General features: G+C 40.4%; 1 protein-coding gene across 13 annotated transcripts in view; it reads left to right on the top strand.

Moving 5' to 3' along the window:
* Positions 1 to 24,528, top strand: part of eag (ether a go-go) — a 65,389-nt gene that overhangs the window by 32,849 nt on the left and 8,012 nt on the right. For 3 of the 13 annotated variants that reach the window (XM_036821288.3, XM_036821283.3, XM_036821277.3), the window contains exons 4-16: positions 5,909 to 6,035; positions 10,730 to 10,842; positions 11,958 to 12,008; positions 13,437 to 13,568; positions 14,655 to 14,767; positions 14,829 to 14,972; positions 17,909 to 18,005; positions 18,064 to 18,410; positions 18,574 to 18,729; positions 18,839 to 18,911; positions 20,171 to 20,370; positions 22,191 to 22,443; positions 23,123 to 23,538. In XM_036821288.3, the coding sequence (XP_036677183.2) occupies positions 5,909 to 6,035; positions 10,730 to 10,842; positions 11,958 to 12,008; positions 13,437 to 13,568; positions 14,655 to 14,767; positions 14,829 to 14,972; positions 17,909 to 18,005; positions 18,064 to 18,410; positions 18,574 to 18,729; positions 18,839 to 18,911; positions 20,171 to 20,370; positions 22,191 to 22,443; positions 23,123 to 23,538 (2,222 nt within the window). Of the gene's footprint in view, positions 1 to 5,908; positions 6,036 to 10,729; positions 10,843 to 11,957; positions 12,009 to 13,436; positions 13,569 to 14,633; positions 14,768 to 14,828; positions 14,973 to 17,908; positions 18,006 to 18,063; positions 18,411 to 18,573; positions 18,730 to 18,838; positions 18,912 to 20,170; positions 20,837 to 22,190; positions 22,444 to 23,122; positions 23,539 to 24,528 lie in introns of those variants that run through there. The other 10 variants (XM_036821287.3, XM_036821285.3, XM_036821284.3 and 7 more) reach the window with 9 other exon arrangements.

The raw sequence follows: 24,528 nt of genomic DNA, 5'->3' as shown, positions 1-24,528 counted from the left end.
ATATGATAATTTAGGCTTAGAAAAAATATATTTATCAATGGAACAAGTTTGGAACATGACTGAGGGCCGTTTTCTGAACGTCATGTTATCTTTTGTCGTTAAGTTAAATTGGTGATTTGGAACAAATTTAGTTTCTCAATACCAATTATGGTTTAATCCTAATGAAAACTCTAACTAAAGGAAATCTTCCAGTTAAATTTGTCGGTTAAGATATGTCAAACCAAATGGAACACTGATAACAAACTCTGTAAAGATTATTTGATCTTAAAGTTAACATCCCAATGAGAAATCCAATTTGCTTTTCCCAACAATCTAATTTTATCTAAACCCTATCTTACAGATATCAATCTAGAACCTTAACTTGACATTGAGAAATCATCATATCTTGTTTTTTACGTTATAATCCAAACATTAAATACTATAGTCTCACTCAAAGAAATCAATATTTGCCCCACTGTGCGGTGGCCAAGCGGAAATGAAAGTTTTGCGAAATTGCAACCACATTTGCATGTGTGCGAGTGAGAGTGTTTGCCCGGGGTGTATTTAGTTAATGGACTAGTTTTGTTATATCCCTCGGAGGTCCCCCCTCCCTCGCTGGGCACTCAACCCCATCCAAGGCCCCTCCCCTAACAAATCCACTTAGGAGGACTCTTTTTTGGACTGCGGTCGACCGCACAAATCCAAATCAATCAACGACAAGGCTCCCCACGTACTGCTATTTTTACATTTTTTTCTCGTTTTTGGCCAACTTACAACTGTAAATGCTGTACGGCTAATTGGCCAGGAGAGAGAGGGGAGAAGTGAAAGTGAAAGTGGGTGGCCAAAAGGCTGCCTCATCAATCATCGAGGAACATGGACCGCCTGCCGGGAAATGGACCCCAATCCGAAATGGGAATGGGAATCCCAATCCGAATTCCTTTGTTTCCGCCCCGGCTTGTTGACATTTCAGGTTGAGTTGTCAGCCCCCGTAAAAGCTAATCCTAATCTCAATCCCAAGCACTCGAATACCCGAACACCCGGAGTTCCCAAAAACAAGATATACTCCTTCCCAATTTTCGATACTTTGTTTGCGCCTCTCCTTTGTTTGGCTTTCAAATAAAAATCAAAAAATCATTAATTAAATCGTAAGTCACCCTCCTGGCCAACGAGATTCTTCTCCCTCTGCATTTCAGCTTTTCAGCCTTTTTTTTTTGCTGTCGGTTGATGTTGACATTTATAATACATCATCCTTGATCGAGCTCATAAATAATTGGGCAATCAGGGCTGCGTGGAAAAACGCTGGCCGGGGAGATGTTGCTGTCAATCAGCAATGAAATATTCATTTCTTTGCGATATTATTATTTGATTTGACGGCCAGAGTGCTTTATTAGTTTTGGCGTGTGCTGATGGTGTTATTTGAGGGGTAAATAGTTATGAAAGTCCCTGGAAAATATTTTACATAGCTTAAAGTATTTTCAAAAGGCAAACTTAAAAGGGTTTTTCTAACTATGATGATTGTAAATGCTCTTAAGTCTCAAAGTACAGATGGTAATCCTTTTTGACATTCTGAGAAACCGATTTTAAATCAATGTTAAACGAAGTTTCAAATGCCGTTTTAAATATTCAGTGACATCTGTTGAGCTGACATGGCAGCATCGCACAGCCCAGGAGGAAATAGTTTACACATTCATTGTGATCTCATTGCGGGGAAATTGTTCCGGGAAAACCTTGCTCCCAATCTGCTTTTCCCCGGCTTCCCTGCATCCCCGCTCCAATTGCGGTGGCGAATCGGGCCAAGAGCCGTGGAAAACCGGGCCGAGATGGCTGCAATCCGCGGCTTAAAAGGGAATCGCTGCCGGACAGAAATGGCCAAGGCAAATTGCAAAACTTTGTCCGCCAGCTTTGAATGCCATTAAGTGTCGCAGCCGCAGAGCAACAGCCATGCACCCACACATGCCACACCCACACCCACGGCCACCCCAAACAGCCACCCTAAGCCGCCCTGGGCCACCCTAAAACAACCAACCAACCGAGTGAAAAATGTTGTGACGCTGACATAATGGCAAAATCAGGCACGCACACAAAGGCAACCGCGAGGTTTATGCCTCGCAAGGAACAAGCAGGCGAGCACTGCAAGGATTAAGCGCCTCCGCAGAGGTCCTGGCCATATGTCCATTAGGGTGGACCTTAGTTGGCGGACAAATAAGTTGCATGTTTATAGTTTGCATTTGAGTTTTATGCAGATATTCAAATAAAATGTAAATATGCAGTTAGTTTTAAACTATATTTTTGATAAAGCAAACTTTGGAGTTCAGAATCGATCTCTTTTTCCTTCAAAAATAAGCAAAATCCGAGGTCTATGAATAACCATAAAATAATGATGTTATCAATATGATATTTCTCAAGAGTTTCTTTGATTTTCATATATTATCTTTAAATTTCTGACTTTATAATCGTTACTTTAAAGATTAGTATATCCTGTTTCGATTAATACATATTTTGATCTTATTAACTAGGTAAACCTTTAAAAATATTCAAAAACCATTTCTTTTGAGGATTGTTTTTGTTAGGTTGATAAAAATAATGCATAGAGGACTCAAGCTGTGCTTTATCCTTTGAAGAAATAATACTTTTTAAAAATTGAACAAAGTAAAAACTGTAAGTGATACATTGTATGTGGAATGTGTAGAACATGGCAATGAAAACATATACTCTATAGATCTAAACAATTTTAGTGGACAGCTTTAAAGCTTACAAACGCTCTTAGTGTTGTCCTAAAAATAGAGTGCCCGATAAATATTTTAGCTAGCTTCCACTTGCAAAAACACTGACCTGGATAACGTGTCGTATGGGTAATAATATTCTCACCGCCCTAAAGTTATAATTTGTTGTTTTTAATCATAATAAATATAAATGCGACTTGCAGATTGCCCTTCGCATGCGTAATATTTGCAAATGCCTTCGAGCCTTTTTAGGGCCACACGAAAAGTTATACTCTAGACAAATTTGAAAACACTTTTGGATAATCAAGTTAGAGTTTCGGCCAATTTTAGTTGCGAAGCAGAGGTCCAACCTGATGCACTCCCTTAAACGTTGAGGTGGGTCCTGTGCCACCATTTTTGCAACCACCCACAGTCAAATGCAGAGCGTAACGAGATAGCCGTTAGGACCACGCCCCCACCTATATAGTACCGCCCACCTCCTCCAGTGTGTATATCCTTTTTTTTTTCTCTGTTTCAGTCACGGCAACTGTTGACACTACAAAGTAGCAAGCGTTGCTGTTGTTGTTGTTCCTGTTGATGATGTCCTTGTTGCAGTCGTAAAAAGAGCTTCATGTGTGTGTGTGTGTGTGTATCACATAAATATGCATTTTCCATTTTCCAACGGCAGCGGCAGCGGCAGCAGCCATCGAGCCATCGCATGCGAATATTTTTATACATATTCATTGGCTTGGCCATGTCCATGTCAATGTGGGTTAGTGTGCTTTTCTCCCGCTTTCCCAACCGATTTTCCTCCACTTCGAAAGCGCTTTTCCCCCCCCCCCCCCCCCTTTTCCCGCTCCCGTCGTCTGGCCCCTGCGACATGCAACTCCAGCCGGGAATGGCGTGCCTGCCGCATTTGCATTTGCCAGCTGAGGGGCACCTCCCCGACATTACCATTACCATTTCCACTATAACCCAGTCAAAGTCTCTTTCCCAGTCTCCAGACTTTCCACCGTAGTGTCAATAAAAAGCAACAGCAACTGATTTCCACTCGCGCCCTTTTCCTTCGGCCAGGTGAGGACCAGGTGGGCCGAATCTGTGTCTGCTGCAAGCTATTTCGGGATCTAATCAATGCCTGTTCGAAAGTATCTTACAGATTTGGGGTTATTTACTTTATACATTTCATTAACATTAATGATATTTACATTGTAAAAAACTTTTTCACAGTTAAGAAGGTTTTTTTTCGGAGTTTTTAAGAGTCAAGCACTTAGTCTTCTGAGGGACTGAAGAAAATGTATTTATTTAGTTATTTAGTCTTCTGGGGGCCTTAAAAAAATTAATAAATAAATATTTATTTTATTTATAATTAAACCTATGATATAGGTGTTTAATATTTATTTGGTTTATAAATTAAAATTAAACTCTGAGAAGTATAAAATATTTTAAATCTACTTATATCACTACATTATCGCCTACATAGTTTCATAGTAGGCCTTATGGACTGATATTCTTTTAAAATTATACAAATTAATTTTGAAAAAACTACCAGTTGGGAGCATTTTAATCGCCACTAATAAAATCACCTAAAAATAAAGTGAATGTATGTGAAAAAATCAAGAGAAAACATGCCAAATGGCAAGCAAGTAAATAGTAAAACAACCAGTCAGATTTAATGGTATAGTAAAGGGCAGTACGGATGGGCGGAGATTCGCCTGCAGGTCGATGCCAGCTACACATACGATGCCGTGTCCGTGTCCGTATTGTTGTCCGTATGTCCGCCTGTCCGTATGCCTCCCTGTCCGTATCTCTGCCTGTCCGTATGTCTGCGCATCCATGTCCGTGTCTATGTCCCTGCCATGCGATGCCAGCGCGTGGTTTACACATGTTACCTGCTTACATGCCCGAGGACTCGAATTCGAATCCAAACCCGTACTCGTACTCGCACTGCCTGCAACAAATTCAGCAATAACAACCGCCATTAGTCGAACTGCCAAACGAAAGTGATGGGAATTATCTGGGTATACAGCTAGGTACTCGCATTGAGTCCTCCACTCAACTTACATGGAATTAAATTCAGAACCTAAGATATTTGAGTTGCGAAGTGCCAAAAGCTAATATGATTTGGGAGTACATTTATATTTAAACCTGAGATCCTTATTTCTCAATCATTTTAAGAATATAATTGGAAATATTTCAATGGTTTACCTGAAGTTTTAAATCTGTATGGGCAGCAATATGAATTTGAATTTATCATTGATATCTTTCCTTGAATAACTTCCTAAAAATGGTAAGTTAAATTAAGTACTTAACCTCAGTACCTTGTTGGTACACTACACGACATGCATACTTATATGTACATTTGTACCTCTCTTCCATCTCTGACAACTTACTAGACTAATTCGCCAAAGTGAGTGGGTGGCTTGCAGTCAATAAAACGATTTTGATTATGAATGACAACATTTGAAATGTTCCAATTACGCTCAAATATTTTGATAAACTTCCACGCCAAGAGCCCAATGGACTGACTCACTGGCTGACTGACAGCGACAAATTTGTCGTTGGCCATTTTCAGAGGAAGTAGTGAAATGGTAAAGGTAACTGCAAAATAAATAGCTGTCCTTTAAAAAGGTGATTTCTTTTATGGCAAAACTTTGATTGCGGCGTAAGTGAGTAAATACATTTACAGAGAGTGGTGATGGGAATAAGAATTTCAGTGCTGGGATAGGATGTTTCTAAATATTATAATATATTTGTTCTTAACTAATACATGTGCTGTCTATTAACAAATGGAATGTTGGGATAAGATGTTTTTTATAGGTTATAATATATTTAATCCTAAAAAATCCATATGTTTTCTATTAACGGATGGAATTGTCCATTAACTGATGGAATGTTGGGATAGAATGTTTTTTATGATATATAATCCATAAATAATCCATGATAAATAATCCATATATTGTCTTTTAACTGATGAAATTTTGGGATAAGATGTTTTTTATATGTTATAATATATTTGTTCCTAAATAATCCATATACTGATGGAATGTTGAGATAAGATATTTTTTAGGTGTTATAATATATATCTTCCCAAATAATCCATATATTGTCTTTTAACTGGTGGAATGTTGGGATAAGATGTTTTTATATCTTAATGTTATAATATATTTGTTCTTATATAATCCATATATTACCTATTTACTGATGGAATTTCCTCTGGTTTCTTTCAGCGGACAGCTCGTTTCTTTTGGCCAACGCACAAATCGTCGATTTCCCGATCGTCTACTGCAATGAGTCCTTCTGCAAGATCAGCGGCTACAACCGGGCCGAGGTCATGCAGAAGTCGTGCAGGTATGTGTACGTATTGCCGATTTATTCTCACTTCAACTACTTTCGCTCTCTTCTCGCTGTTGTTGGTGTTCTCTGCGTTATAATTGCCGCTTTAATTGTTAATCCCCAGCGATTATTAATATGTATTTATTGGTGTCCTTGATGTCGTGGCTTTACTTGCCGATAAGTCCGGCCAAGATGTTGATTTATTGCCCTCGATGTTGTGGTCAATTTTTTACTTTTATTGTATGTATGAAACGAGAGGTGTACGTTGTTTATGCATACATTTATTATTATCTTTTATTTCTTTCGATGGAATTAGGATGAAACTATGTTAAATTTTATCTTGCCATCCTAACCTTTTAGTTTTTGAAAGCGTTTAATACCCTATTTTAATTTTTAAAGCAAATGTTTAAGCAAAGATTTAATAATATCCTTTATTTCTTGCGGTTGCGTAAGGATAAATCAATGTTATATTTTCCTTTACCATCCTTCCTTATTACTTATTGAAAGTGTTTATTAGCCTTAACAATTTTACAGCTAAGAAACTTTGAGATTTTCCCCTTATTAAATAGGTTTATACTGCCCCACTTTCTTCACCTTTCCTTGCACTTATCTTTGTGTTTTCCATCATCACTTTCACTTTCCTCAGTTTGACTTTTAACCACGTTAAAGTTGCATGCTCATTTCTTAGGAAAATATTAGCTTTTGAGCAGTGCTGCTCAAACTGTAAGCTGCACAGGTGATGCAGGTGGAAATGGGAGTGCAGGGCGAGGGGGGGGGGGGAGGGTTCAGACAGACAGTCCGGAGACTTTGGACATTTCCCTTTGGGAGCCCTGACAGCTAAGCGGATTGCCCGAGATTGCAGGAGATTTCTTGCCTGTCTCGTCCCTTCGCTCCGACCATTAACAGCTTGTTCACGCACCTGACCAGCCTTACCTGGAAAAGCGAACCCCTCCCCCCCCTGGTTTTCCACCATTTTCCACCGTGTTTATCTGCTTAACGGCTTATCCGCAGCTGCTTACACCGGCCATTGAATGTGAAGTTCATTTATTGTTCCAGCTTTTTTTGCTCCGCTTGTAGTTTTTTCAATTAATTTTCGTACTTAATTTTTTCTGCTTTTTTTGCATTTTTGCCGGCCATTAAAAAACCATTGTCGAACTTAATGCACTTTGCTGCTCAGCGAACTTAATGCAAATGGACAGAAGGCTCTTCCGTTTTTCCATCTTGCGTAATGAGAAGGAAAAGGCCACAAAGTATGCAGCACATAAAGGGGAAATATGATAGAGATGCAAACGTGAAAAAACCCAGGGTTTTATATTTAAAATAATAGTTTTTACAATTCATTGATTAATAACAAAAAACGGCTTCTGTGATTTTTTTAGAAATTATAGACTGTAATAAATATAAAAGAAACAATTAAATCCAATTTATTTGTGTGAGTAATATACACGGCACAGCCGACCGTTTTTCTACACTGTTTGTGTGGCGGCAGAGAATGAGCAGAACAATTCCGCCGACTGGTGATTGTTTAAATCAACCACGCTTTAAAAATACTTTGTCGCAAGAAAATATGTTAATATTTAATACAATCATACCGTAAAAGGTATTAGTGTTACATCATGGTACTAGTCATAGTTTTATACGGTCATATCCTACTTTAAGAATGTATCACGATTGCACCTCTAATACACATAATGAATATTAATATCGACATACCGCGAGGATAATTGCCCGAAAATGTTAAGGCAGATTAATCCCCCTGGGAAGTTGGTTTAATTTATCCGCGGGAAATTGGTCTATTTTCCCCCCTAACCAGTTTTTCTTTTGTGCCTACCGTTTTGCTTTTCCATTTCCCGTTACTCTGTTGCAAATTGCCTGCCGGTGGTCCTGGCCAAACAAATTTTCTATGCAAACCTTTGGTGAATTGATGTGATGGGTAGTGTAAGAGAGATAGAGAGGGATGGAGAGTGGGTGAAAGAGGTGGATAGAAAAAAAGAGAGAGAGAGAGAAAGGGAGATAGCATCTGCACAAGTGTTAACTGCATTTGTTTGCCTTAACTCGGCCAGGACTTTCGATGGTCGTGAACTCGGTCCCTCAACCTTTTTTACAAAAATTCTTTTTCATTTTCCCCTCTCTGTCACCCTCGCTCTACCCATCTCTTTCGCCCACCAGTCTCATAAATCAACAAGCGGCGGCCCAGAGGCTAGCGTAACCAATGATTCTCCCGAGAATCGCTTGTAATTTGCGGGCCAAAAAAGCAGCCCTAAAAAGAATAGGGATACGGTTCGGCAACTCACCTGCAGCATCAGCGGCAAAATTCCCCAGGTGGAAAAAATACAAGTTTTTAATGCCAATCTGCCGTTTAGCCAGCGATGCGCCGTCCCTTTCCCTCCTCCTCCACCTGCATGCATGCCATCGCCATTGCCATCTCTCTCTGGGCCCATCCAGCCGTCCCTCTCCCTCCGCCGTTTTGTTGTTGCTGTGACCCACTTTTGTTGTTGTCCTTCTCTTTGTTTGTTTCTGTGTTTCTGGTCGCGTGTGAACCAAAAAAAGAAAGGGAAACAAGAAGAATGACGGCCAAAGGCAAAAAGAAAACATTGACCAGCCGAAAAAATATGAAAAAAGAAAGGAAAATGGAAGAGAAAATGCAAAAAAGCCAAGGAAACGTTTGATTTTCGCTCGACTTTCGCTTCAGTGCAATTTCTTTTGTTGAAACGCAAATCGCATTTCGAATCTCCCAAGTTTCAGGTACAGGGTACCGTAAAAAAAATCTTAAAGAGGATCTTTAAAGATCTGTTGATGATATGCTACAGATCAAAGTTAATGGCGCCCAACGTGGGGCCAATAAACTTGTAGCCGCCTGGCATCTTGAACATAAATTTACCCACTACCCATTTAACTTAATCTAAGAACAAATTCCTCAGTTCGCATTATGCAATTTCTAATGTCCTTTTACTTACATAAAAAATGAATTTAAAACTCTTAACTATTAGAAATTCAGTAAAATAACGTATACGACGAGGTGTACAACCTCATACATAGTGCTTTAGAATAGAACTGCCAATTTAACTTATTCTAAACTTTAAAATGAAATCATACTAAAAAGACTTTGAAAGTGTAAAACATGTTCTAAAGTCTCTTTTAAGCTGCACTTCTTTTTTCAAAGGTATATTTTACTTTGCAAATCCGATAGAGGTATAAATCCCCTTCAAAAGTGTTTGGAAGTCTCCATACTGCATTTTTAGCTTTTAAAGCCCTTTCCTAGTGGTTCTCCAATATTTGTTAGATTGAATTAGGGATTTTCTTAGAGTGCTTTTTCTTGGGCTCCCTAAAAAATAATAGAATTTTGAAAGCTTCTCGAGGGCTTTCACTGTGCTCCACCCATGAGCACATAAACACTTTGTGCATCCATATCTATATCTACATGTATCTATGGCCATATCCCCGAATCCAGGACCTGTTTCTTGTTTGCTTTGTAACCCAATTTCGTTTTTTGCCTCTGTGTGTGTGTGAACACAAAACACACACACAAAACACACTCGTACACCCATACAACCAAATGCGACCCGTGACGTCGCCGTTTCGGTGGGGCATACATAGTTTGTTGAACTTTTGTTCGGGGCACGAATAAAGCAAAACAACAGAAATTAACTACTGCTTTCCCTGCCCCTCCCCCTTTCCCCGCCCCCTTCACCCACTTCTCCTTCGTTTGCGTTCTCGTTTTCCTTCGTTTCACTGCTGACGTCATCGAGCCTGGCCTAAAAGTATGCAACACTTTTTGTGCGGCACTGCAAGTGGTTCCCTCGTCCCGATTTCAGTTGACTTTTCCAAGTAAATATATTATAAGCAGAGGCACCAAAAGTTTAGGCCCCTTTTTAACCCAGAAACTCGATCATTTATTATTTAGTTTTCAATGGGAAATGAACGAAAAATAATAAATTTAACAAAGTTAACCAAGCAATATGCATAAGGAAAGCCCCCAGGCTCATTGTGTTTCAACTTTGGGTTGGAAAAGGCCTGCGCCCATATGGTGGGAATATCAAATTACCGAAAACCGTTTTTGATTTCAATAATCCAGGCAGCACAGTCAGGAAATATGATCAATTTTAAATGGTGGTAACTATAATTAAAGACCACGTGAATATCGGGTTTTGGAATGATTAAATACAGCTTTAATGTTTTGCTTTAATAAATCCTTTTCCTTTTCAGTATAGAAATAAGAACACCAGCATATTGTATGTATTATGTTGACCCCAGCCCCAATCAATAATATAATATAATATATATTATGTTGACCTGAGCCCCCCAAGCAATAATATAATATAATATAATATATATGGAACTCCATCCGTTGAGCAGCGGTGCATTAAATTGATATTTGTTTAATACTTTTTGCTGTGTGCATTGAGGCTTCTCCGCATTTTTACCCGGCGGGCCCCAGGTGCATCAATCTTGTTTTGTTCGGCATGTTTTCCTCGAATTGGAACGCTTTCTGTTTTCCCATTTTCCGCTGCATGTGTTTGCCTCGGCTTCCATGTGTGTGTGTATGTGTGTGTGTATATTTGTTTGTTCATATGGGTGTGCGGCATGCAACCGATGTAAAGCTAACCAAGAATAATACCTCGTCTGTTCTCCGCATCTCTCTATATCTTTCTGGCATCTGCTGGCCGCATCCACATCCACGCATCCACATCCACGTATCCTTGGCAATCCTGCAGATGCGGCTTCATGTATGGCGAGCTGACAGACAAGGAGACGGTGGGACGGCTGGAGTACACGCTGGAGAACCAGCAGCAGGATCAGTTCGAGATTTTGCTCTACAAGAAGAACAGTGAGTATGCCCTTAGATTGCCCTGACCCTTGACCCCTGACCCCGTCCCCCGTTGGATAAATTGCCCGTGCCTAATGGTCGCAGGCCAGCTTAATTCGAGACCCAAATCAAAGTCATACCGCTTTGCCTTAAGTATGTTATGCCCTTTCATAAAGTTACAATTGTGGTAGGAAGGAGAGTATTTATAAACAGAACTTTAAGTTATAAAATATTATAAGAATACCTTTATTAAAATCTGTATAATAAAGTAGGAGTATAATTATTGCTAGAAAGAACTAGAAAGAAAGGACCTTATGAAAATTGCCTTATTTTTGATTAGTTAATTAATTGTAATTATTTCAAAAAGTTATGGAAAGCCAAACATGAATATGTAAACTGTAGACCTTTTATCCTCTTAATTACCATGACTTTTGTAATTTAAATTCAATCAATTAATCAAGTCAATCCCATTAAACATCTTTATCTGAACCTAACCATAGAATAAAAACCTGTATCTTAATTTGTTGCGGTAACAATGCTTTCGAGCTGTGAGAATCTTACCAATCGATATCCTTTCAGTGATAAACCACTTAAGGTATTACCAGTAATAGCTCTGTTGAATTGAAATTGTATTTGGAAATTATTACGCATTCAGGAACCCAAATTAATCTTTCAACCGGCACTGTAGGCTATTTGGCTTTATGCTCGAGCTGTGCCCATTGTAGATTGTTCATTTTGTGAATTCCTGACTCCGAACCTTTCATAATTCATTCCCACCACACCCCTTTGTTCCCCTTGAATTCTATTTGCGAGTGTGCAGAACACAACCCCTACCATTTTCCATTTTCCCTTTGGCCCGCCCCACCACCTGGCACCCCGTAATGCCAACAAATTGGGGCTGCGATGGCAGCCCGCCGGCACTTTTGAGTGAGACCCATCAATCAAGCTGCCAGTTGCCCGCCCAGACACCTGTAGTAATGCCATATCCATCCAATCCCGGCCAAATCAAGTGGAATCGAATTGCCCCCAGCTTCTCAGCTACCCAAACGTCCCAACTTTCCCAGCTCCCCAGCGAGTATGGCCAGATCTTCGGGTGTCGAGCTCACGAATTAACGCCTTCGAGTATCAATTTTCAGATTTGCAGTGTGGCTGCGCCCTCTCGCAGTTTGGCAAGGCACAATCTCAAGGTATTTTGAAAAACAGGGGGGGTGGGGTTGTTTTCTCCTCGTTTCGGGGCGTTTTTCCGCGTTTCTCCCAGTCAATTTTCCTAGTGGAAATACCATGGTTTCCATCTCGCCCCATGTCTTGGCAGTCTGCCCGCAGCAATATAAAACCCACATCCTGTTGCATTTGAGGTCAGAAATCGAGAAAGGGCAGGGGGTGATGCATTAAATAAGCATAAATCAATTGAAATATGAGAGAGTGCAGCAGCTGGCGCAGTTTGGATCCAATTGAGATTGAAATTGCAATTGGCCGGCAAAATATTTGCTTCAATTCGAAATCGAATTGGGGCCAAGGAAAAAGAAACAATAGCTGAATCTGTGGCATCTGACAGGTGTCCCCCGGGCGATTGGATATAGCCATATAGCCACAGAGGCTCTCACACACACGGGCCAGAGCCAATTAATCTAGTCAGTTCGCATCAATTCCGGTATTGGAATTCAAATAGAAATAGGTACAGAGACCGAAACAACGACCGCACATAAACATTCACCGGAAACGGAAGTAGCAAATTGTGCTTGCAATTAGTACATAATTATGCCATCGAATGCAAACACACTTACACAGAAACCAACACACAATCGGAACGGAAGAGGGAAGAAGTCCTTGCCCCGTGGAAATTTAACTGCGATTACGGGAATTACGGTCGTTAGCAGTACGTGAGCAAAATAAAAGAGTCCCAGGCAATTAAAACGAACTTACTAGCCAAAGTTACACACGATAAATGTTTATATTTATATAACTGATCCAATGAGTATGTAAGAAAAAGTCCCAAAAATAATCAGAGATAGAATCAAACTTATTTTTTTATTAAATGTTAATTAAAGTTAAAACCTGTTTGATGTCTTATAAGGCACTTTACTTAACTCTCTTATCGAAAAATATGCCTATAAAACACTTTAATAACCAATACTGCATTACTTATTTAAAGAGTGACTTTAATGCGTCAATTTACATTGGAAAACCCATTGATTGCTTTGACAATCGGTGTGCACACTGAATTATTCAACCGAACAGACAAAGAGTAAACAGTTTCAGCTGTTGCACACATTTGGAACGCACTGTATGCCGCGCTATTTACATGCCGACCATTGTCTGGATGCAGATAGAGCATCGAGCATCGGGCATTGAGCATTCAGAATCCAGCATCCATTATCCAGCATTCCATATCAATAATTGCAATCCAATGAAATGTCTCTGCCCCCGCTGTTTCCGTCTCTGTCTGGTCGTGACTCGAATGCGAATGGGAATGCGAATGGGATTATCTATCCATATAACTGAACTGAACTGAACCGAACTGAACTGGCGTTTGTGCCCCCTGTTCCACCCCCATCACCGGTTCATCGGGCCGCACTTACCTATAATTGTTATTAATTCCGCTGCCCATCCCGCAGAAACCCCGCTATGGCTGCTGCTACAGGTCGCCCCCATCCGCAACGAACGCGACCTGGTGGTGCTCTTCCTGCTGACCTTCCGGGACATCACGGCCCTCAAGCAGCCCATCGACAGCGAGGACACCAAGGGAGGTAAGTGACCGCTCCGCTGTTTTCTTTACTAACTACCCATGGTTCACGGTTGCCGGTAGGGGAAAACTTATATATTTTATTAACAATATTCTTAATTAAATTTGATTTCCCATAAGCTTTTCAAATAAGTTTTTTAAATATACGTATTCATTATCCTTATTACAAGTAATCATTGCATGTCCTGTAATGAGGGATGCGACACACATCACTAGGGTGTCTAAAAGTATGCAGTAAACAATGGATAGTCGTCTATCTAAGCTTAAATTATATTATTGCATACTTTTTTACACGTAAAATTAAATTAAATATTTTAAATTATAATTTTTTAAATGATTTCAAAACGCACAAATCAATAGGGTGTCTAAAAGTATGCAGTAAATAAAAGATAGTCGTCTTTTTGAGCTTAAAATATGTTATTGCATACTTTTTTACACATGACATTAAATTTATTTGTGTGGCACGCTCGCATGTTTATTATACAGTCCTAATTATTTTAAATAAATATTAAACAAACACAATGTTACTATAATTTAAAGGTTTATTCTTTACGTTGTACTTGTTTTGTAATAAATAAATGATAACTTTGTTTTAAAACAATTTTACTTACAAAATCGGGGAATTCCCCATTCAATATACTTTTTTTTAATTTATACAAAATAATATATCTCACATATAAAAAGATTTTTTAGTGATTTAAAATCAGTTGTGGCAACCGTGTTCCATGCGCACTTTTTGCACTTCTCTATGTCTTCGTCTCTTTCCACCTTACTACTCTTCTTTTCTGCTCTCTCTTTCCATGTCTACACACACAATCACACTCGCACCCACAATCACACCCACCTGTAAATACGCTTGAACAAATTGAAAACCAACAAAACGAAACCCCAAACAAACAAAACAAACCCAATTCGATGTGCCAACACTATGTATATGTACTCAATATAAAATACCACTCATATCTGTGACTCCTTTGTGTTTATTATCCTATTCTATGCTCGATGTGTACTGTATACTGTTTCGATGCACTGTTCGATCGGTGTTTGTGTGCGTGTTCCCACCTCGTAGCGGTTAATCTATTCTTGCCAGTTTTAGGTCTCTCGAAGTTCGCCAAGTTGGCCAGATCGGTGACCCGGAGTCGCCAGTTCAGCGCCCATCTGCCCACGCTGAAGGATCCCACGAAGCAGTCCAACCTGGCGCATGTGAGTCCCGAATATCGTATATCTTAAGATTGTTTTATATCACCCATAATTATTTGTTCAGATGATGTCGCTGAGCGCGGATATCATGCCACAGTACCGACAGGAAGCCCCCAAAACGCCGCCACACATACTCCTGCATTATTGTGCATTTAAAGCAATTTGGGACTGGGTGATATTGTGTTTAACATTTTATACAGCCATCATGGTGAGTGATTTACAAGAGCCGTGAAGTACTTTTAGCCAGGGCTGCCCCAGAAACCACTACAATTTGAAAATCACTTGATAAAAGTGTTTAAAAGTATGCAACAAATTATTTTGAATTCGTAAATATAATAGACTCACGTCGTTCTTGTTTTCACTGCATACTTTTCGGCAGTTTTTCAATTATTAAGAATCTTTTACATTCAGAATATCTGATTTTATACCCATAATTTCCTGCCACTTCATATGATTTATAGTTGGCTATACATACTCTCGCCCCGTTTTATATTTTTGATGCTGTTCATTATCCTAGGGGTTTATATCCTAGGGGTTCGTAATTTATATTCATGTTACTGTTCTATATTAATGTAACATTTTGACGTATTTCCATTGATAAGCCTATTCATACTGCCACAGATATAGGTCTTGCTTTTGTTTGCTGCATACTTTTTGGCAGTTTTTCAATGATTCATTTTAGGAGAATCGTACAAAGAATAGCAAAATCATGTTTTAAAAACTATTTAAGTATCTTTTACAGTCAGAATATATGATTTCATATGATTTCTGGTTGGCTATACATACTCTCGGCCCTTTTTATAATTTTGATGCTGTTCACTTCATATCCTAGGGGCTTGTAATTTATATTCATGTTAGTGTTCTATATTAATGTAACATTTTGACGTGTTTCCATTGATAAGCCTATTCATACTGCCACAGATATTTTATTTCACCAGCAAACATCCTGTCTAACAAGGAGTGTGAAATGTATTATGATTTCGTATGGTTTTCGGGAACAGGTGTAGGTTTGGGTTAGGGTTTTCCAGGAATGGGATTATCAAGGGGGGACTGCTGTACCACCTGACACACCCACATCCACATTCAGATTGCCACAAAGCCGCTTGCGATGCCTTTTCATAAGCCGATGTCGTCTGTCTGCTCGAATTGTGTCTATTTCCGTCAACAAGATGTTAACATTTTCGCTTAAATTGCGCTCAGCATAAGTTGGCATCCGCACACGTGTGGGTGGTTATGGGTTCCGAATCGGGGGTTTCGTACCCTTCTCCTATCCGAAATACTCGTACTACGCATCCAACAGAAAGCTGCAATTCCTTGTTAGATTCTTGTTTCGGCTTCCATGTTGCACACTTTTCGTTTACTTATTGTTTAATGACATTTTGCGGTATTAGTTGTTTGTTCCTGGGTGGTTCTATATATTTTTGTTTCCCTGTTTGTTGTTGCTCGGGATTGTGGCTGTCGCAACTTTTAGATAAATGTATAGCCAGCGACAAATCAAAACTTTGTCTGTGACTGCGCCAGATACAAATTGCACACAAAAAAGCCGAGAAGTTAAGTGATATTTTAACCAGGTGGGCAAAGGGTTTTTGAGTAAAGTTGAAGCCAAAGGAGGGACAAAATCTTTTTTCAATCACTGTAAGTGACTGTAAGTGCCTTTTGCAAACTCAACCAAAGTTTAAAATGTAATTATTACAGAATAGCTTTTATGGGAAAAGAAACACTTTGAATTGAAAGTGCTTTTAAATTAATGAAAGTAAATAGTAATTTAGATTTGCTATTATTTGTAATAAACCTTTCAAGCTAATTATCTTTTTGCAGAACTTTAAAACCATTTACATTTTAAATTTCAAAGAAGTATTGAGGAGGTTTAAAACCTAATTTTAGTTAACAGCAGGTTTTAAACCTAATTTTAGTTAACAGCAGGCCCAAACCCCAATTTTAAGTTAACTACAGACTTAAAACTAAACCTAATTTTAGTTGACAGCTGTTTTAAAAGCCTAATTTAAGTTAACAGCTGGCTTAAAACCTACTTTAAGTTAAACATACGAACGAGGAAACGAAATTAAACTGAGATATATTTTAATAATGGTAATAATAAGAGGGGAAATAGAAAATGTAATGTACAAAATAGTAGATAATACTTATGTTAATAACTACAATATGATTTACCTTTCACATAGTTGAACCACAGGTGTGTGTATATTGTACATGGCCTCTAATTGGGCAAATACCCTCGAATCGGATCGAATTGGAAAGGGCTCGAGCTCAAGTGAAGAGTTCAGATAACGACCCTCTGTCAGACATTAATGTTGGTTCCCAGCCAGACAAAGCCTGCGCGGAGGACGAGATGCTGGGACAGGGGGACAGACAAGTGCACACATTTACATGACCAAGTGGCTGCTCAGACGGCGAGTCCTTCCACCTCATCATCATCATCATCCTTATTCTCCTCCTGCCGCCTCAAAGAGGGCGGCTTATGTTTTATGTGCTTAAATTAATATGCTCGGCGGTGGCGGAGGACGAGGATGAGGTGAGGGGGCCAGGGAGACAGGGCTTGACAGGACATAAGCAGCGGCATTCGTGGCTTGTAATCCAACCTCCGACCAGGCCAAGACGAGCCACGTTAAGAGGCTTGTAACTGCCACTTTGGGCAACAGTTAAGACAACAGCAAAAATGGGGGGCAGCAATACCAACTGTTGCTCAGGTGGAAATGGAAATGGGAGCCACACCTGTAACTCATGGACTGACAGATCATTCGTTTCCCATATCTCCAGGCAGCTATTTTTCATTTCCCTAGTGCCTTGCTTTTTCCAGGCCAAGAAAAAAACATGTTGAGTATGCCTTTTAGTATTTTATCTTTTCCCAATAATTTAAAAATGTTTAATGTTACATTACTTTAACGTATAATGATTTTATTATTGCAAATAGTTTAGGAATTGGAATATTAAAAAATGTCTGCTTTTTAATCTATATTAAAGCCACTTTAGCTTGTATTACAGGTCGTATGAGTAATATCATTAAATCGTGTGTATGGCTGGTTTATAATTCATACGTCCCGTTACCATGAATTTTATAGCTATAGGCATTATTGCTATTAAGATAATACAATCGATTAACTTAAACTCATACCATTTTTTTTTCAGGTGCCATACAATGTAGCGTTTAAAAATAAAACCTCAGAGGATGTTTCCCTGCTCGTGGTCGATTCAATAGTCGATGTAATATTCTTTATAGATATTGGTAGGTATACGTCGCATACACCATGTCATCTTTTATTAATCCATGTTATTCGGAATAGTTTTAAACTTCCATACAACGTTCGTGGGTCCTGGTGGCGAGGTGGTCAGCGACCCGAAAGTGATCCGGATGAACTACCTGAAGTCGTGGTTCATCATCGACCTGCTGAGCTGCCTGCCGTACGACGTGTTCAACGCGTTCGATCGGGATGAGGATGGTATCGGTTCTTTGTTCAGTGCCCTCAAGGTCGTCCGCCTGCTGCGACTGGGGAGGGTGGTGCGGAAGCTGGATCGCTACCTGGAGTACGGGGCGGCCATGTTGATCCTGCTGCTCTGCTTCTACATGCTGGTGGCACACTGGCTGGCCTGCATATGGTACTCAATCGGTCGCAGCGATGCGGATAATGGGGTAAGCCAGGGACTAGGAAACCTTGGGAAAAAGTGTTCGAAAAAGTGTTTATGTCAAAACGCGCACGGGCTTTATGACACTTTTCAAAGTGCCGTAACGCCCACATAAGGCCCTATTTAGGGCGTTTCTAAATTACTCACTAATACCTTGTGATCCCTTTCAGATCCAGTACAGCTGGCTGTGGAAGCTGGCAAATGTCACCCAATCGCCGTACTCGTATATATGGAGTAATGACACTGGGCCGGAATTGGTCAACGGGCCGTCACGGAAAAGTATGTACGTGACGGCCCTATACTTCACTATGACCTGCATGACCTCGGTAAGTGTGTGTGGATGTGGGGGATCCTTTGTAATATGTTTCTCAAAACTAAATAACCCCTTGGTTCTTTCTATTCCATTCCCCCTTTTGATTGTTCTCTCTTTTACAGGTTGGCTTTGGCAATGTCGCCGCGGAGACAGACAACGAGAAGGTGTTCACCATCTGCATGATGATCATTGCAGGTGCTGTTCTTTAACACGTTCCGTTGCCGCGTCCAAGTTTCTTGATATTCCCGCACACGCGTCACGCTTTTGAATTCCGGTTCCGATCTCTCGATGTCGATTTCGATTTCGATTCCGATACCATTTGAAAGCTAGGCCATCCGCTTGCGCCGCTAGAACTAATAAATCGCTCCAGTTATTTGGTGTAGAGCCTCATTACGATCCGTAGCCCATGTCCATTTGTCCATGTCCAAGTAGAGCAACTCACTCGCATTCTCACAACGTCAATCATTGATTGATCGCAGCCAGAATCAAGTGTTAAAAGTCTTTCTCCACCCTTCTTCTGCTCCGTCGTCATCTAGTTGCACAATTTGTGGCCATGTGTGAGTTGCATTGTGTATTCCTCTCTACTCGTTGTCCGTAACTCGTTACTCGTTATTCGTAAATCGGTAATTGTAACGCATGATCCGTAACTCGTAATACCAAACTCGTTACTCATTAGTGGTAACTCTTTGTTGATAACTGGTTGAAAATAACTCGTTTTTCGCAGTTCGTTACTTTTTATATGTATCTCGTTATTTGTAACGCGTACGTATTCTGCTGTACTGTACATTATGCCGAATCAAATCAGACAAGAGTGTCTCTCGGAAACTGCGCATGATCAGCACTCCACCGAAGACGGAAAAACTACTACCAAGGAAGAGCTGATCCTGCGCAGCTTCTCGTTAATGTCACTCGCCATCACGTTCCACCAAACCACCTTCCACCAAAATCCATCTCTCTGTCTCCGTCTAACTGTGCTCGTCCAATCTGTTGCATTTATTACTGTTCTAGCCGCGCACCTGTGCGTCTCTTCTTCCACAGCGCGTAGAATCAGCGAATACTGATAACACACACCCAACAACTGTCTATTTCACACACATCACAAGCACACATCACCTACATGCAGAGAAAAAATATCGAACAAGTTCTAAGTACTTTAGATTGTTAATCATTAACAGCAATGGATAGTTTACATATTTTGATTTATTCTATTGTAATATTAAATTTATTTTATTTGGCTAATCAATATTGACAAAAAAAATACTTAGACATGGTAATCTCTTCTCTGTGCACTCTCACACATCTCAAGTGTTATCTAGCTGATCGTGTAAAGTTTGCTTTGAATGGAACTCCCAAGACTACGAACTTCAACTCTGTGTGCACCGCCGTTGCTTAATATGTCCGTCTCATCACCTTTCTCTCTCTATCTGTCTATCTATGAACCCTCAACGATATAGCTCTGCTGTACGCCACGATCTTTGGCCACGTGACCACCATCATCCAGCAGATGACCTCGGCCACGGCCAAGTACCACGACATGCTGAACAACGTGCGCGAGTTCATGAAGCTGCACGAGGTGCCGAAGGCTCTCAGTGAGCGAGTAATGGACTATGTCGTCTCCACCTGGGCCATGACCAAGGGTCTGGACACCGAGAAGGTAAGTTCTTGATGCGACATCATTTCCCAAAGGATCTCCCGGGAGGCTAAATCGCCTTGAGCATTTTTCGTTGCCAAACCAGCTTCTCGCTTCCAGAATCATTCACTTTGGCATTGTTTCAGCTGGAATAAGGAAACATTCAACCATTTATGTGTCTCATTTATTAACGCTTTTGTGTATCAAGTTAATGCGCTGGAACTGTGTTCCGTCTGTACATAGCGGGCTCTCTATAGAGCTTGGCGCACTTCAGCCTATCACTATCTCTAATGCACTCGGCATACGCACACGTACATCACATACATTTACTCGCTACTCTTTACTCACTACTAAATTTTCCATTGTCTATCAATAACTCTTCCAAGCTTATACACATCTGCCATTTTTCCTCCTCAACTGTGTTTCTTACGTGGTACTTTTATAATATTCGACTTTGGCTCTACTCGTTGCTCATTCTTTGGTTTTGGTTTCACTCGTCGGTTTTTCGTGTACAAACATTTAAGTGTTCCGAAAAATATTTTTGTTTTTTTTTCATTCTTAGAAAGTGATAGTCTTATCTATTTCAACAAGTTTCCCATAATTGTTTTTCGTCATTTAATATTTTCTTAATTCGACTTTTCTGTTACTGATAAGAGTAGTTTTTTTCGCATTTTTTTATTCGTTATACATGAATCAATGACTTTCGTCATTTATCACTAGTAGTACAGCTTGACACACACAGTTACACCAAAGAAGCCACACTTACTCTTACCTCTAACTACAGACACCACTCTACTCGTTACTCCTTACTTGCTACCTCACACTACACCTGTACTATCTCTCTCTCCTAAACTCTCCGACAACGAATCTTCAGTCGCTGCTCTTGCGCTTTGTTTTCCTATTATTTTGAAGCTGCTACTCGCATTTCCCTAAGCCTAAGATCAAAACCTCCCTCCAAGAAAAGTCAAAACCCACCCACAGATCAAGGTCCAGGTGACGGGTCCGAGGTAAGCTGTGGGTGGCTGAGAAACTGAAACCAAAAAACTTAAAAAAATGCGGAATCACCTTAAAAGCTCTATTCATCTAACGAAACCATCTTTAACAGAACTCAGCTAATCGATGATCTATCTCTCCATTCTCTCCATGTGTCTGCCCGCGAGCGAGATCCGTGCCAAAACGAAAAGCGTCCGTCAAATTCATGCCTTTAGATGAACCTGAACCAAACGGCGCAGCGTCCCCTAGATTCCCAGACACCTTATAGCCCGATCCAAAAAAAAAACCCAACTCTGGGGTCGTTTGCGCCTAAAAGATTTGATAATATATATACACCCAAGTTTGGTTCACAGACAGAAACAGAGTTTACAACCGGTCTAAGCCGACTAAACTGACCTTTATAACTATTTCGTTGACTGTAGTTTGTACCGCAATTAAGAGACCCCGCATCCCCGTCCTTGTGGTGTTACTTCCCTGAAAATCGGAAATAGCACTCGATAACACTCAAACAACCACACACACAAACAGTCACAGGAACACATACTTTCACTGGAAAACAGACAACACACACACACTGACACTCGATCAATGTTGTATGTGTATTAGTGTATGTGTGCGTGTGTGTGCGTGTCCCGTTAGCCACTAGAGCTGAAGAATTCCGCCCAGAGTATCAAAGATTCTGGGTGGAAAACCTCCGTGGTGGTCCGCAATTTTCAAGTTCCCATAGATAAAGAGGTTTATCGATAAGCCGATAAATCCATCACCCAACCTCGATCGCAATCGCTTCGATTCGATTAGCCTCGAATCGAAGCCTATCGAACCGCCACTCGCAACTCGTTAACAATTCGCAGGTACTAAACTATTGTCCGAAAGATATGAAGGCTGACATATGTGTTCATCTAAATCGCAAAGTATTTAACGAGCATCCTGCATTTCGTCTGGCCTCGGATGGTTGTCTCCGGGCACTGGCGATGCACTTCATGATGTCGCACTCGGCGCCGGGGGATCTGCTCTATCACACCGGCGAGAGCATTGATAGCCTCTGCTTCATCGTCACCGGCAGCCTGGAGGTGATACAGGACGACGAGGTTGTGGCAATATTGGGTGAGTTACCCGGATTACCGACACGGTTCGATTCCCCTACTTCCCTCAGCAAAAGCCGCAGAACTACCCGCTTCGATTATTTCGATAACGTACGCCAGAACAATCGGTAATATCCGGTAAAACCTCAGCTTCAAATAACTTAAATACGCTTCATGCCATCCCTTCAAATACATAATCAGTTTCCATTATTCCTTTTAGAGGTAAAGAAAGTAAAACGATAACAATGACATCGATTTTTTCGATAACCAATAGTAACATTTGACATGCAACATCATGTTTTAATAGAGTTCATCAAAGTCAAGAAAATATTGCATTATTTTAATAACAAACTAACGTGATCATTGCCCATATTGTCCATTTAGAAATCGTAAGTATTTTAATTGACAACAACCATTTGAGATGAAAATCATTATGTACTTATATATCTTTATGATGAAGTCTCCATCCACAGAAACGAAATTATAAAACATTTTTTAAAAAAGAGAGCCTGATAATAAACAAAATTATGTAGATTATAAAGTGTAGCTTAAACTAAATCCCCATCTTAAGGTTCGAAATAAAATTATATACTCACTATCGGTTTTAAGAAAAGTTTGACCAGGGAACATCGATATTGGCACTAGCTCTGCGGCTCCTTATCGAGCCAAACCACTCCACACTGAGAACACTTTCTTTGCAGGCAAGGGCGACGTCTTCGGCGATCAATTCTGGAAGGACTCGGCCGTTGGCCAGAGCGCGGCCAATGTGCGCGCTCTGACCTATTGTGATTTGCATGCCATCAAACGTGATAAATTGCTCGAAGTCCTCGATTTCTATTCGGCATTTGCGAATAGTTTTGCACGCAATCTGGTGCTCACCTACAATCTCAGACATCGACTGATTTTTCGCAAGGTGGCCGATGTGAAGCGCGAAAAAGAATTGGCCGAACGGCGTAAGAACGAGCCGCAATTGCCCCAGAATCAGGACCATCTCGTCCGAAAGATCTTCTCCAAGTTCCGTCGAACTCCGCAGGTCCAGGCGGGCAGTAAGGAGATCGTCGGCGGATCCGGCCAAAGTGATGTCGAGAAGGGTGACGGCGAGGTGGAGCGAACTAAGGTGAGTCCTTGGGATTGGAATGTCCCCATGTGGTATCTCTCTCTCGCTCTCTCTCTCTGTCTCTGTCTCTCTGTTGTTGTGCATTCTGCTTTCCGTGTTATATGTTCCGTTTTCAGTGTTTCGTTGTTGTTACTTATCGTTCCATTACCATGTTTCGTTGTTGCGTTATTGGGTAGTTCTATGTGCGTTTGATCTATGTTCTTTGGGATTGTGCGATAAAAAGTGGTGTTCTAAGTTATGCATTGGTTGTATATTACAATTAAAAAATTGGGCCGATCCTTACATTAAATTGATTTTAAGAAAAAACATTTTAAAGAGAGCCAACTTATCGCACAACCGCAGAAGGTATCTACCATATATCATATTTCGTTGCTGTTTAAATTATATGTTCCTTTTCCGTTGGCTCAAATTCACCACGGTGCGAACCCGTTCCGTTGCCATTCGTTTCCGCCGCATTGTTCACCGTTAACCGAACTAACGTTTCTTTCGAAGCCTCAGCCTCACAATCCACCAATCACAGCTCCAGCCAGAGTCCAAGCCCCAAGGCGAACTGAAACACCCGGGCACTGAAACACGACCGGTGGGGCAACTGTTTGCCGTTTACCGTTAACTGTTAACCGTTTACAGTAGTTAATAACCGTTGTATTGCTTTACTAATGTTCTATACTTTCGAAGCGACAAACTGTATACAAAAGTGACTTATGCTCGTTGTATGTCTTTCTTTGTCTTTGTCTTTCTTTAACATGCTTACGCATAATGCATATAACTGTTCACCACTATCCACCTAAACCACCATCACCACTCATGTTCAACCACCTCACCATCACGAAACCCACCACAACACAACTGTACTTAACGCTTTGTACATACTTTTCTGGCCTGGTCTTGATTCTTTTACTGTTTTGTTTTATGTTGTGAATTTGGCTAAACTACAATTGAAATTAAATTAAACAAAATTACTAACGGAAAATTCTGTATTATTTCCCCCAC

Source organism: Drosophila suzukii, chromosome X (genome assembly GCF_043229965.1).
Source record: "Drosophila suzukii chromosome X, CBGP_Dsuzu_IsoJpt1.0, whole genome shotgun sequence".
Lineage (NCBI taxonomy): Eukaryota > Metazoa > Arthropoda > Insecta > Diptera > Drosophilidae > Drosophila > Drosophila suzukii.
Note: the sequence above shows the minus strand (reverse complement) of the source record. Positions and strands in the feature narration are given on the sequence as shown.